Source organism: Crocuta crocuta, unplaced genomic scaffold (assembly GCF_008692635.1).
Source record: "Crocuta crocuta isolate KB4526 unplaced genomic scaffold, BGI_CrCroc_1.0 scaffold53, whole genome shotgun sequence".
Taxonomy (NCBI): Eukaryota; Metazoa; Chordata; class Mammalia; order Carnivora; family Hyaenidae; genus Crocuta; species Crocuta crocuta.
Window position 1 is genome coordinate 711,765 of NW_027529432.1, and position 13,915 is coordinate 725,679.

At 44.4% G+C, this 13,915-nt stretch overlaps 1 protein-coding gene across 1 annotated transcript in view; it reads left to right on the plus strand.

The window, feature by feature from the left end:
• Window positions 1–11,635: 11,635 nt before the first annotated feature.
• Window positions 11,636–13,915, plus strand: part of LOC144227852 (organic anion transporter 7-like) — a 32,845-nt gene continuing 30,565 nt past the window's right edge. Inside the window, exons 1-2 of the mRNA XM_077759605.1 lie at window positions 11,636–12,037; window positions 13,183–13,286. Of these exons, the coding sequence (XP_077615731.1) occupies window positions 11,636–12,037; window positions 13,183–13,286 (506 nt within the window). The remainder of the gene's footprint in view (window positions 12,038–13,182; window positions 13,287–13,915) is intronic.

Genomic DNA, 13,915 nt, shown 5'->3' on the forward strand with positions numbered 1-13,915 from the left:
TTCACCCTGCCTCCCAAGCCCCACCTGGCCGACTTTCATGGTTTCGTTTGGGAGCAAGGGAAGTAGTTATCTGGCACCACTTTGGCTAGAGACAGATTGAGGGCTCGAAACAGGCCCTGCTTGTACTCCCAGACAGTGAGGACTGGCCCTCCCCAATGGCCTGATGTAATATGGGCCCACTCGACTAGTGGGTACGCTATCTCTGGAGGATTGTTGTGTCTGGTATTCTGAGAGGTGGTTCACGTCTCGAAACAGGCGCATCTTTCGGATAAGGATCTGCAACGTGGTTATGATCTGTTTCTGGTGTCTGCTGGTGTGCGTGTGTGTTCGTGCAGACATGAATGACCGTAATCAGCATGTGAGAACTGGCCATTTCTCTGAATGGAGGCACAAAATTATCCCTTTGCCATTTCATAGGCCAGACAAGGAGATCATTGGCTACCATCCAGAAGTCAGTAAAAATGCCTGTCCCTGGGAGTCTCACTTCTGTGGCCTGTGCAGAGCCAGGCACACCACTACTCTTTCTCCTGGATGGACCAAGCCAGGAGAGGCCTCCTGACTAGAGCTGTGGTGCTGGGAGGATGATATACCGAAGGCTTCCGGGGGCTTCGTTGTGTACAAGGATTTTGCTGCTGTTGGTGAAAAACACCAGTTCCCTGTCCACTATTTATTTATTTATTTAGAGACAGGGCACGAGCAGAGGAGGAGTAGAGAGAGAGGGAGAAAGAGAGAGAGTCCCAAGCAGGCTCCACCCTGCCAGCGCGGAACCCGACTCAGGGCTCGAACCCGTGAACTGTAAGATTGCGACCCAAGCTGAATCCAGGAGCCGGATGTCTAACTGAATGAGCCCTCCAGGGGACCCCACTGCACCTCAGTGTCAATGGGCAAGGGGCTGACCCAAAGCTGGGTAGGGCTTGTGTATAAACCAGTATGAACTGTGAGTACATTAATTAATGCCTCTTTCTCTAAAAGGACCCAGTAAGCTGCCAAGATTCGGTGCCCATATATATGTTGAGCACAGGCTGCCGTCAGTCGGTCCAGATCCCATAAGCAATCGGGTAAAGCCACGTTTAGTCCAGCGACTCCACCGGGCATAATCAGGTGTCACCAGTAATTCAACTCAAAGTTCTGGGCCCAGGGCCTGCTATAAGGCAGTTGATTCAGCTTCTCCCCAGTGGAAAGAGGCTGATTTACTTACAACGGTTTACATGGGCCTCAGGAGAATGGAGAAGTGTGGAATGTGTTGCCTCCCAAAGGTGAAAAGGCCTCGCGTGTACTGTGCCGCTGAATTGTAGAGGGAGGCTTGACGGTAAGCACTTGTTATTTTCCAGAGAGAGCGACTCCGCAGCCCTCGGCTGACCGCTCTCTGCCAAGACACTTGGTGGAAGTGGCCAGTTCCTGGACCTCACCCAGGGCAATGGCAGTCCTCTGTGCTGTGAATGTTGTGTCACTAGATGAAAGTCTTCCTGTGTGGCATTCTCAGAGGGCCCCCATAGTATAATGCCATCTATGTGATGTCAAAGGTGACAGTGGGTTAGTTTGAGTGGATCTGGATCTTGTCTGCAGAGACTAGAGGCTATGTCCGATGGGGGCTATTGGGATCCTCCATGGACAGCCAAGACAAGGTATATCAGGAGCCCCTGGAAGTGAGAGCAAACTGAGGTTGTGAGTCTTTAGTAACTGGACCCCAAGAAAACATGTTGGCTACAGCCAGGACATCAGAGAGAGGCCCTGAGCCTTTGCATGCCACCTATTATCTCTATGGTATTGGGAAGGGGGGAGCCTCAATGGCAGAAGTTGGTGCATTTAAATTTTGATAGTCCCTTGTTAGTCTCCGTTCATCCGTGGTCAGTTTTTAACACCGTCCAGGGCTCCTAAAGGGTGAGATGCTAGGCCTAATGACCCCGGGGTCAAGCATATCTCTAATGAAAGGGCCAAAGTCCTTCTGTACTGTGTCCAGCCAATATGTTGGCATATTTAACATTTTCACTCCAGGAGGCAATTGGATGGGTTCTCGTTGGGCAGCTTCCCAGAGAAAGGCCAGGAATTTGGGGTTATTCCCAGGCATGTCACTGAGTGAGGGCATTTGTACTTCTGATAGGAAAAAACAAGAGAGCTAGGGGGCTACTACCATTGGCAACTGTTCTAGAAATACGGTGCCAATAGACACATCTAGATTAATATTCACTCCCTTTACAGTTTTATCTGCCAGGCCTTGTAGACAGTACGAAATTCCCTGGGGGAACTGAGAAGGGCTCTCTGGAATTATCCTGACTTGAGCTCCTGCGTCTAATGGGACCACTTGATATATAAAGGGGTTACTGTCCCTAGGAGGTGGGGCAAGGTCCAGGGAGCCACCAAGTCCCTGGGGGAACTGCTGACCACGGTTGGGGAAGTTGTTTGGGGGCAGAGGGAGCCTTGAGATCTTGGGCCATTGAAGTTGGGCCCTGATAGTGAGACCATTGCTTATATTAGGAAGAAGAGTTTGCACCAGGACTCCAGCGGGTCAAGGTCATTAGAGACCCAACTGGCAGAGCCACCAGGGTATTATGCTGTTTAGAATCATCTTTTTTTTAAATAGTTTATTGTCAAGTTGGTTTCCATATAACACCCAGTGCTCATCCCCACAAGTGCCCTCCTCCATGCCTATCACCCCCCTTCCGCTCCCCCCACCCCCATCTAGAATCATCTTAAGGGTTGTTTCCCAATAGGGTTAGCATGGGGCTTGGGGACCAGGAGGTGGGAAGGGTATTCTGCAAGGAGCGGGACAGGGCCTGGCACCCAAGGGCTGGCATTGAGGTTGTGGGCTGTCTAGGCCCATGCCTAGGAGTTTGTGTGAATATCTCCTTCACGGCTGACCACCATGTATATTCCCTCCAGGGCTTCCTGAATAGTATAGGGGGCTCCATGAAGTAAAGGAATCCAGACTTGTAATTGGAGTGTGTGTGGGGTCCCTGTAAGAAGAATTCTCTGGATTTGGGGTCAATTTGGGGCCTCCTCAAATTAGATATAAAATCCAGATGATCTGGGTTGCTGCATTTAAAGAAAATGAGACGGGGGTCTGGGTGGCTCAGTCAGTTAAGCGTCTGATTCTTGGTTTCAGCTCAGGTCATGATCTTGGTTCAGGTCATGAGCTCGAGGTTCATGAGTTCAAGCCTCACATCAGGCTCTGCACTGACAGTGGGGCGCCTGCTTGGTATTCTCTCTCTCTCTCTCTCTGCCTCTCCTACATACCCTCTTTCTCTCTCTCTCTCTCAAAATAAATAAATTAACTTAAAAAATAAATAAATGAGAAACTCAATGGTTATGGAGAAGGAGTTGGGCTTCATCTGGTGTCTCCCCATTGGATTTGAGCCTTTGCAGTAATAACCATGTCAAAGGGGCAGGTGGTTTACATTTAGTGGGGAGCATGCTAACTTCCTTGGGTGTTTAGGTGGTACCAGCACCAGGTGCCCAGGCCATGTATAGTTCAGGCCATTAGATCTTGTGCCACCATGCCCAGGAGTGGGGCCCATGATATCTCACAAGGCTGGGGTGGGGACGGAGGTGCCACAGCAGCAAGGTACGCAGCAACAGAGAACCGCAGATCTGGGCTGCACTTTCCTTTGCAAGGAGCTACGCCTCCCCGAGCCAGGGTGTCCCTATTGGGCTGGTTAGGACTTAGGGCCCTGGTGGAGCCCACCAAGACAGCAGTCAGAGAAGAGGGGCCTTCCCCTCCCCCTTCTAAGTGTACTGCTGGCACTTTTATTCATCAGCCCACACTTGGACGGAGGTTGCTACTCACATGTCCCAGCCATGAACTAATGCAACAGGACCTTGAGAAAATCAAAGTTCATTTACCTACAAGTTGGCAGTGGGTCTGTGCTTAGAGTTGGCATGGGTCTGTGCTTAGAGTTGTGAGACACATCCAAAGTGTATTCCCTGCTGGGGGAATTCACCCTATGTGGGCATTAACAGGTAGAAGACACATGGACTACGAAGCTCCGAACTGCATTCAGGGTATTCTTCCCTTTCCTTTAAAGCTAATGCACATTCACAGCCAGAGAGTTTTATTGGCCCATGCTGTAGAATTCTAAAAGTCTACCTTCCTTTCTCCCTCTTTCTCTCATCTTCAGTCCAGGCTGACAGTATGTCTGCTAGCATCAAATTCTCTAAAAATTTGTTGGCCTCCCATGCAATCCAGAGGAGTCTAAGCCATTAGACAAGCAGGTCCTACCTAGATCTTTCCTTGTTAGCTACATCGCTACCCTGATTTCTGCAGTGATGGTGCTTGATTTTATGAGTCACATCTGAAAACAAGTGGTGTCCCAGCCACACCACTGATGTTCTCTCTAGAGCCTTCTTTCTCATTGATTTTTTTGCAACACGTGTAAGCTAAGAATGTTCCAAATATTCAGGTTCTGGTTACTGTTTGCTTACTACTTCCTTCTTTGAGGTCTCTCTCCTCTCTTCCACCTTACTGTAAGAAGCAAGGAGAAACCAGGTCGTACCTTCAACACTTTGCTTAGAAACCTCCTCAGTTAAATATTCAAGTTCATAACTTATGAGTTCTACTTTTCCCCAAACGCCAGAACATAATTCAACCAAATTCATTAGTACTTTATAACAGGGATTTTTTTCCCCTTTTCCAGTTTCCAATGGCATGTTCTATCCATCTTAAACCTCATCAGAAACATCTTTAACGGTCACGTGTCTACCAATACTCTATTCGTGATGGCGTGTGTATTCTCTAAGATGATAAAAAACTTTCTCTAAAGCCCTCTCCTTTTTTCTTCCCGAGCTCTCAAAAGAAATTGGGGCACCTGGCTGGCTCAGTCAGTTAAGCATCTGACTTCAGCTCAGGGCATGATCTTGCGGTTCACGAGTTTGAGCTCCACATTGGGCTCTGTGCTGACAGCTCAGAACCTGGAGCCTGTTTCGGATTCTATGTCTCCCTCTCTCTCTGTTCCTCTCTTACTCGCACTCTGTCTCTCTCTCTCTGTCTCAAAAAAAAAAAAAAAAAGAGAGAGAGTCTGTTTCTTGGTTTAAAAAAAAAAAGAAATTGTCTTTGACATACATCTATCTATGAACATTCTCTTCCAGATAATCCAGGCATTTTCTAGCAGGCACTTCAAAGCTCTTCCAGCCTCTATCCATTACCAAGTTCTAAGGCAGCTTGCTTCTATATTTTTAGGGATTTGTTACTAGGAAGTAGAATTCCATATCCCAGTAACAAAATCTATACCACTACCCGGTACAAAGAACAATAGGGATAGAACTTATGCATAAACCCAACATTACTCCCACTGAGTGAGTCTGAATTAGCTACGGCCACTGCTTAATGTCAATGTGCTGGGTCAGCAATATGCCAATGCTGGATCTACAGTGTGATGCCATTTCTCAAAAAGACCAACTAGAATATGGATGCCAAATTGGTCATATTAGATTCCTTTCAAGACCAAAGGGCAGTGATTCATCTTGACCCGGATCAACCCATATTCTAGCTAAGTATTTCTCTTTCTTACCTTCACGACTCAGCTAGAATAACCATTCAAAGGCACAGAGAAGCACTTAACTCACCAACACGAATGTATCTGTAACACTTTGTTGAGCCAAAGAAGACATGTAGCATGAAAAAAGGCATGGCAGTGGGATCATGACCACCAGATCCCCTGGTTCAAATTCACACTGTACCACAGAAGCTGCCAGTAGCACAGAGCAATGGGATAACTTTGTTAAATTTAAAGTGCCCTGAGAGCCAGTTAGGAGAGGATACTCGGCAAAGACAGAAAATTATTTCTGAATTGAATTACATGCTCTAAATCAATGACCCCATTATGGTTCTTTATTCCCCATATATAGAGTAAATAGTTCCGGGAACAAAATGGTACAAGTTGAAAGAGCCCCCATTTACCCAACTCCTAGTACCCCACTCGGGGATTTTGTTCCCTTCATCCCTGCAAATCAGGCTATGTATACGAGCATCGGGGTCTTGATATCCAGAATGGGAACATTTCCACCAGGAAACACAGGAAGAGCGTCATATATCCAATTCTGCTGACTCCACCATCATGTCAGTTTCCTAAACTAAGAGGCCAGAAGTCAAGGAAAAGAGTCACCAAGATGACCGGATTAGTAAAGCGTCAGCATCAGCAGAATGCATAGCTGATCTTTCCCGTGTGCCTACAGATTCTTTTCCTCCAGAGTTCTTCCACTGGGGAATCTCTTGGTCCCTCCTTGCCCGACTTTGATGGTAAAGGGACATGGGAACCTGCCAGCACCTGAAAAGGGCATGTACGTAGGAAGTCTGACCTCTTGAAGATCAGGCCAATCCTCTTGACTCTTCCACCAAGACTGTCAGTGGTACCTAGGATGTGTTATCGCAGAAAGAGAGAGAATGGATCATACTCACAGAACTGAGATTAGGGTCAATGATGGGATCTGTGGTTCATTAGACTCATTTCCTCTTATAAGTTTTTCTTGAAGGAGCTTTTCCATGGTGACTTAATTTATTACATACATCCTATGCCTTGATCTGGCACAAGAGATGGACTGTGTGAGTTGTTATGGGACACCACCTAGATACCCCAGACTGTTGGGGGTTTCCACAGATGGCGGCTCATAGCAAGATCTTTCCCTTGGAATTGCCCTTGGTCAATGGAAGGTATATCCTTCAATGTTACATCCCAGGAACACTGCCTGTATCCCATAATAGGTCAATGCAAGGTTGCAGTGCCTCACAGACGTTTGTGAAGAATCAAGCTTGCGTTAAAAAGACAAACTTCTAGCTCCAAAATAAATAAATAATAAATAAATAAGGTGAATTTCCAGCTATAATATTTTGTAAATATTTTTGTAAATATGACTGGTGTATGGGTGAGAAAGGAAGAAAGCAACTACAACCAAAACATTTTTTTCGACCAATTATTACCCTTTCAAAAGTATAATTGTTGTTGGGCGCCTGGGTGGCTTAGTCGGTTAAGCGTCCGACTTTCGCTTAGGTCATGATCTCGCGGTTCGTGGGCTCGAGCCCCGCGTCGGGCTCTGTGCTGACTGCCAGCTCAGAGCCTGGAGCCTATTTCGGAGTCTGTGTCTCCCTCTCTCTCTGACCCTCCCCTGCTCACGCTGTCTCTCTCCTAGAAATAAATAAAAATATTAAAAAAAAAAAAAGTATAATTGTTGCTAAAACTTGAGTGCTTGTTACCATTAAAGAAAATTCATGCCACTGTTTTGAAAATGAAATCTTGTTCACTTCATAAATGCGGCTGAGCAGAATCTAATCTTTGGTCCACAAATTTATGTTGTCGAAGGAATGAATAAAGTTGAAAATAACGTCAAATAAATAACACAGTTTCATTCTCAGTTAGTGGTGTGATTTCTTATGACCATCCAGAATTTTTCCAGTTTACTTTGCACAGAGTGCTATGTATTCTGGTTAATTTTTAAAAGCAAGCATTTAAATCTTACAGACTGATGTTATATAGCAACTTCTAATGCACTAAGATTTTTTTCCCAGCATCTATTAAAATGACTTTGTTTATATACTTTATGCACTTACACGGTAGAGAAACTGGATTGTTTCTGTATAGATGACTACTTTCACATGAAAGCCATTACAGGTGTTTGGGAGTTTATGCTGTAGAAGGTATTGTTAGAGGTAATAATAAATAATCTAATATTACAAACTATTTATTTGACTTCTTCAGTTCATACAGCCCTTATGGTAATCATTTCTAAAAAGCTAATTTCTATATATACATAGATGTGTGTATGTATATAAATATATACGTACAATATATCATATATGTAATATATATTATACACAAATATACATATATGTTTTAGCAGAAACATTTGGTCTAAGTAGGGCCGCCAGAGTCAGATTTCTTTCTTTTTTAAAAAAATGTTTTAATGTTTATTTATTTTTGAGAGAAAAGGAGACAGAGCACAAGCAAGGAAGGGGCAGAGAGAGAGGAGAGATACAGAATCTGAAACAGGCTCTGAGCTGTCAGCACAGAGTCCAATACGGGGTTCGAACTCATGGACTGTGAGATCGTGACCTGAGCCAAAGTAGGACACTTAACTGACTGAGCCACCCAGGCACCCCAGGGTCAGATTTATTCCAATGTCACTGAGCAAACAATTGCATTTGCTTTAAATAAACCGCAAAATTACCAAATCTACTATTTGTATTGCTAAACAAAATGTATTCCGGTTGTCAACTCTGAATTTCACATGGGCTGGTTTTACTATGCTTCTGATGGAACTCAGTCTAGGAAAGTTAGAGGAAAAGACTTCAGGTTTCTGCTCTGGCTTGTAAAGAGTGTCATTCCTGTCCTCACAAAAAGAAAAAAAGAAACTACATCAACTGAAAACTATTCTTAGATCCATCAGAGAACTTAGGTCCAAGGGCACCCACCACCTGCCAAACTGGACAGACAGAAAGCTACGTAGAGTCACACCATATCAGGAGCAGAACACCCTGCTGGAGTGGCAGGAAAGCCTACACTTTAATTGAAGAATTTTATCAAAGTCTCAGCAGTAGATCACCTTGGGATTTAAAAGCTCTGAGGCTGTGGGGCTCCCACACATTCATGGGGCCCCACCAAGTTCTCCCTATGCAGAACAAAAAAGAATAAAATGCCTTTTCCTTCTAAGAGGATGAGAAACAAAGTAAACATTTTGAAATATACCCAGAGCCAGAGTAACTGTTCTTGACTCTAATCTCTATAAGGAAGGAGGGTCCTTAAGACAAACCAAAGCCTTATCTGGCCTGGAGAAAAGCAATCAGTCGATTTCAGACCCTCTAGCCTTTCCGTCTCATATACATGGAGAGAAAAAACAAAAAACAAAACAAAAGAAAATCAAGGAAACTTATCTGAAGATCACAGCACCAGGACTCTTACCCACCATAAAGAAAAAGAAATGTATTCATAGGATTATGTCATGTTCTCCCTCCCCAGTTTCCAATCATCACATCCACAGGGCTCTGGGACAATCAACTGTGGATTACAAGGGAGAGAGCTGTAAGACCCAGATTCCATATAAGGACTTTCTAGGAGATCCTATGTACCCAAAGGCAATAAGAGACAAAAAACAAAACTAAACTAATCCAAGCGCTCTAGAGGAGATGGAAGCCTCTAGCACCTACAGATACAGGAAACACTAAAAACAGCCTATCATCGAGCCAGACAGATGTTAAATCTCACACTAAAAGCCCATTTGTCTCAGTCTGATTACTTGATGCATCAGAGACAAAGCAAACACCAGAGGCAGACTCAGACAGGGCATTGATTTTGGAATTATCAGACCAAGAATATAAAATAACTGAGATTAACATGCTACGGGCCCCAATGAAAAAAAGTGGGCTATATGCCAGAAGAGACAGGTACTATAAGGCAGAGTTGGAAACTCTAAGAAAGAATGCAGTGGAAATGCTGGAAATCAGAAACTTGGAAATGATGAATGCCTTTGATGGGTTCGGCAGCAGCCTGGATGTACTTAAGGGAGGAATCCCTAAACTTGAAGGCTGGCTAACAGAAACCTTCCAAATTTAAATGCAAAACAAAAATGGAATTTTAACCATGAGACAGAGCAAGCAGTGTAATATCCTGGCTATGGGAATAGCAGAGGGAGGAAGGACTCGTGGAAAATTGAGAATAACAATGCCCGAGCATCTTCCCAAATTAAGGACAAACACCAAATCACAAATCAGTGGAAAGACCCTAAGGAGACTGATTTCTTTCAGAAAGAGGCAAATGCAACCAGGCAGAAACTGTTGTGTTGGCTGCCAGAGTTTGGATGGAGGTAATCGGATTGCACATCAATAGTTAATGGAATGGTTCCTTTTTGGGGGTGATGAAAATATTCTAAAATTAGGTCATCATTACAGTTTCAAAGTTTTCCCAGATACTAGACGTAGCAGAAAAATACTCCAAAGCAGCTATTAAATATGTTCAAAAACATATTTACGTGTTTACGTATCACATACTTAAAATCGGTACGTTTTTACGTATTAAAAAAGGTTATGTTCTCATTTGAGAACGAAAGGCATGAGAACCATGGCTTGTCAAAGAAAAGATATCGATAAAGAATATTTGTGATTTGGAAAGTACAGTTGCTGACATGCTAAATCCACCCAAGTTGTTTCAACAGTAGATTTGAAACGGCAGCGAAAAAGAATTCTCGAACATGAAGATAGGGCAATAGAGACTCTGCCACACAGAGAGCAGGAAGAAAAAACACTACCGAATTCTCCGAGACAGCGTAACACCCTTGATGCACAGAATGTAGCCTTTTCAGACCGGCTTCTATTATTTAATATTTGACATTTATGGTTCCTCCATGTCTTTTCCTCTCTTGATAGCTCTTCTTTTTTCTTGTCTTCTTTTTTAAGGTGGTATTCCATTGTCTGGATGGACCCCATTTTATTTATCCATGAACCCACTGAAGGACATTTTGGCAGTGATGAAGAAACTGCTGTGAACATCTGGGTGCACCTACATTTTCTACTCATTTGCATCAATACCGAGAAGCAGGACTGTCCAAGTGTTTTCTCTTCAATTCTTCTCTAGCACATTGTGAATTTCCCATGTATATGTTTTATAATAGCAGAGTGCGGGCGCCGGGGTGGCTCAGTCGGTTAAGCGTCCGACTTGGGGTCAGGTCCCGATCTCACAGTTCGTGAGTTCGACCCTCACGTTGAGCTCTGTGCTGACAGCCCAGAGCCTGGAACCTGCTTCGGATTCTGTGTCTCCCTCTCTCTCTGCCCCTCCTCTGCTTGTGCTCTGTCTCTTTCTCTCCCTCAAAAATAAACACTTGAAAAATATGTAATAGCAGAGTGTATTTAAGTTCCCCTCCCTTACCCACAGTAGCCAAAGAGACTTGAAAACCTTGTCTTATCCACTGGAGTATTCCTAGCACAGAACGGGACCTCACAAATGTTACCTGAAGGAATCAATAAGCCCGTAAAAATAAATGTCTTTATGAGCTTACCACCGGCTCAGCCTCTGCCCTCCTTCGCTACCCCCTCTGCCTGCCTTTCGAGTAGTATCTTTTCCATGTGAATTCACGGTTTCATTTGAAGTGAGGCAGAGTGTCACTTTCCAAAATGGAAGGACCACACCATAGTGCACTTGCTTGAGTTTACTCAGGGTAACTTTCATGGACTCTTTTCATCAAAATTCAGGACTACACAAGCCACGCTCTGTCCAGTTTTCACAGGACAATCTCAAACTGTTCGCTTTTGAGTCTCACAAGCGGCACGTCCTGAAAGGCATTGCAATCCATGCAGTGGGTTTATTTTATTTTATTTACAGATGTGGGGATCGAAGTTCAATGCCACTTCACGGCACTGCTGACGAACAGAATTTTCACAAAGTACACCTTTAAACAGTATCAGCTGTCAGCTGCTGGAAGCGGTCTCCACAAAATACTGCTCTGTGGCTTTAAAGAAAACAGCTGCTCCCCCCAAACAGCCTGGAGAAACATTTTCTGGGGCCCCGCTGTGGAGGTGAGCCGGAGAGCTCACTGAGGAAAAAGTGGGGCCAGGGACAGCATATGCTTAGTGTGACGTACTGAATGGAGAACTTTCTGCCTTTGAATTTTTCAAAATAAAGTCCTTTTGCTCGCATTGGGAATCACTTGTTCAACCACTATGGGCTTTCAGGACCTCCTGGATCAAGTTGGAGGCCAGGGAAGATTCCAGATCCTTCAGCTGGTGTTCCATAGCATCGTCAACCTCATAGTGTACCCTCAAGTTTTATTGGAGAACTTCACCGCCATAGTCCCTGATCACCGCTGCTGGGTCCGCCACCTTGACAATGACATTGCATCTGCTAACAGCACTGGGATCTTCAGCCAAGAAGCCCTCCTGAGAATCTCCATCCCACTGGACTCAAACCGGAGGCCAGACAAGTGTCATCGCTTCCTCCACCTGCAGTGGCAGCTCCTTCACCTGAATGGGACCTTCCCTAACACGAGTGAGGTGGACACGGAGCCCTGTGTGGATGGCTGGGTGTATGACAACAGCTCCTTCCCCTCCACCATCGTGACTGAGGTAAGAGGTCCCATTTGCCTCCTGTGAGTACTAGGTCCGGGTGTTTAGAGGTAGCACAAATAACGAACATGCTTCAAGCCCGGAGTCACTCTTTAGGCACTCATTCTTTATTATTTCAGCAAATAGTAATTATGTCTTTATTAGATGCCACCAATCTACGTATTTTATGAGTCTTGTGAGCTGAAAAGTGGATGTGACCTTGAAGTTCTATGGCTTTTATTCTTTTTTTTTGAAGTTATTTTATTTTATTTTCCTTAAATAGTTTATTGTCAAGTTGGTTTACATATAACACCCAGTGCTCATCCCAACAAGTGCCCTCCTCCATGCCCATCTCCCCCCTTCCCCTCTTCCCCACCCCCATCAGCCCTCAGTTTGTTCTCAGCATTCAAGAGTCTCTCATGGTTTGCCTCCCTCCCTCTTCCTGACTATTTCTTCCCTTCTTCTCCCCCACAGTCCTCCGTTAAGTTCCTCCTAATCCTCCTATACGTGCNTTGCATCAGCTTTCATTTCCACCAGCAGTGTAGGAGGGTGCCCATTTCTCCACATCCTCACCAGCATCTAGAGTCTCCTGATTTGTTCATTTTAGCCACTCTGACCAGCGTGAGGTGGGTATCTCAGTGTGGTTTTGATCTTCCTAAGAATAAAAGCCACATCTTCAGTGTGGTATTTCAGATATGGCTTTTATACTTAGGAAGACCAAAGTTGAAACACGTAGTTTATGTAATGTGTTAAAAATGTCTGCAAATGGGACACATCTGGGATATTGATCAAACCCTCCAAGCACTGACTGTCTCCGAGCAGCCATAGGAGATCGCTAGTGAAACCCGGCCATTGGTAAATGTTTAAAGCACCTCAAAGGATTGCATTCTATGGTCAAGGCTGAGAACCACTTCATATGAAATAAAACAAGGTATGGGTATAACCAACAGGTTTAGACGAGTCTTTCTAGAGGAAGTTGTATTTAAGCTGATACCTGAATGCTAAAGTTCTGCTAATTAAAAAAAAAAAAAAAAAAGAATGGAAGCTGCAAGAAAGGGGCCTGATGGAAAGAAACTTGTAAGTCATTTCAGCTGTTTCAATCAGGTTTCCGCGAAGGGTTATAGGCTGCTATAGAGCACTCCTTTGCTGGTTTCCTTCTCTTCCAGTGGGACCTGGTATGTGAATCTCAGTCACTGAAATCAATGACCAAATTCTTATTCATGGCTGGCATGTTGGTGGGAAGCATCATATTTGGCCATTTATCAGACAGGTGAGTGTCTGGATCATTGGGTTATTTTCTCGGGGGTATTTTCATGAACTAACATACCATTCTTCCATTAAGAAACTCTTATTGTAAATTACACTTTCCGGGCTTCTTTAGTCCTCAGGGATCTAGAAATACTTGTCACAGTCAGGCGAGCAGATGCTATTTTGTCAGCAGTGAGCGCAGTGTACCAGGACCCAGAAACAGCATCTCCAGCAGACATGGGGACATTTTAGAACAGGGTTTAGAGAGGAGGTGACACGTCATGTGATTTAGGAAGGTGGGGAAAAGTTAGCCATGGGAACAGAGAGGAAAACGTGGCATGACATAAGGTCCAGGCTGTTTGAAGACACAGATATGTGAGACAGGGTTGCAGATTTTGGCCTGGGAGGCTGTGTTCAGTTCCTCCTGGACCCTATGAACTGAGTGCTTATGGATTTGCAGAGCAAACAGAACATCATGTGCTTGTTTCCCAAGTGTGATGGGCAGCCATTCCCATTAAACTTATGGTGGCCCTAGCAGTGTGTCTTGGTGGTGTATAGAAAAAAATCTTTTCTAGTAACCTTGATCTTTTTTTTTTTTTTTTGGTAAAAAAAAAAAAACACCTTAAAAGTAAATTTTCAACCATGTAATTA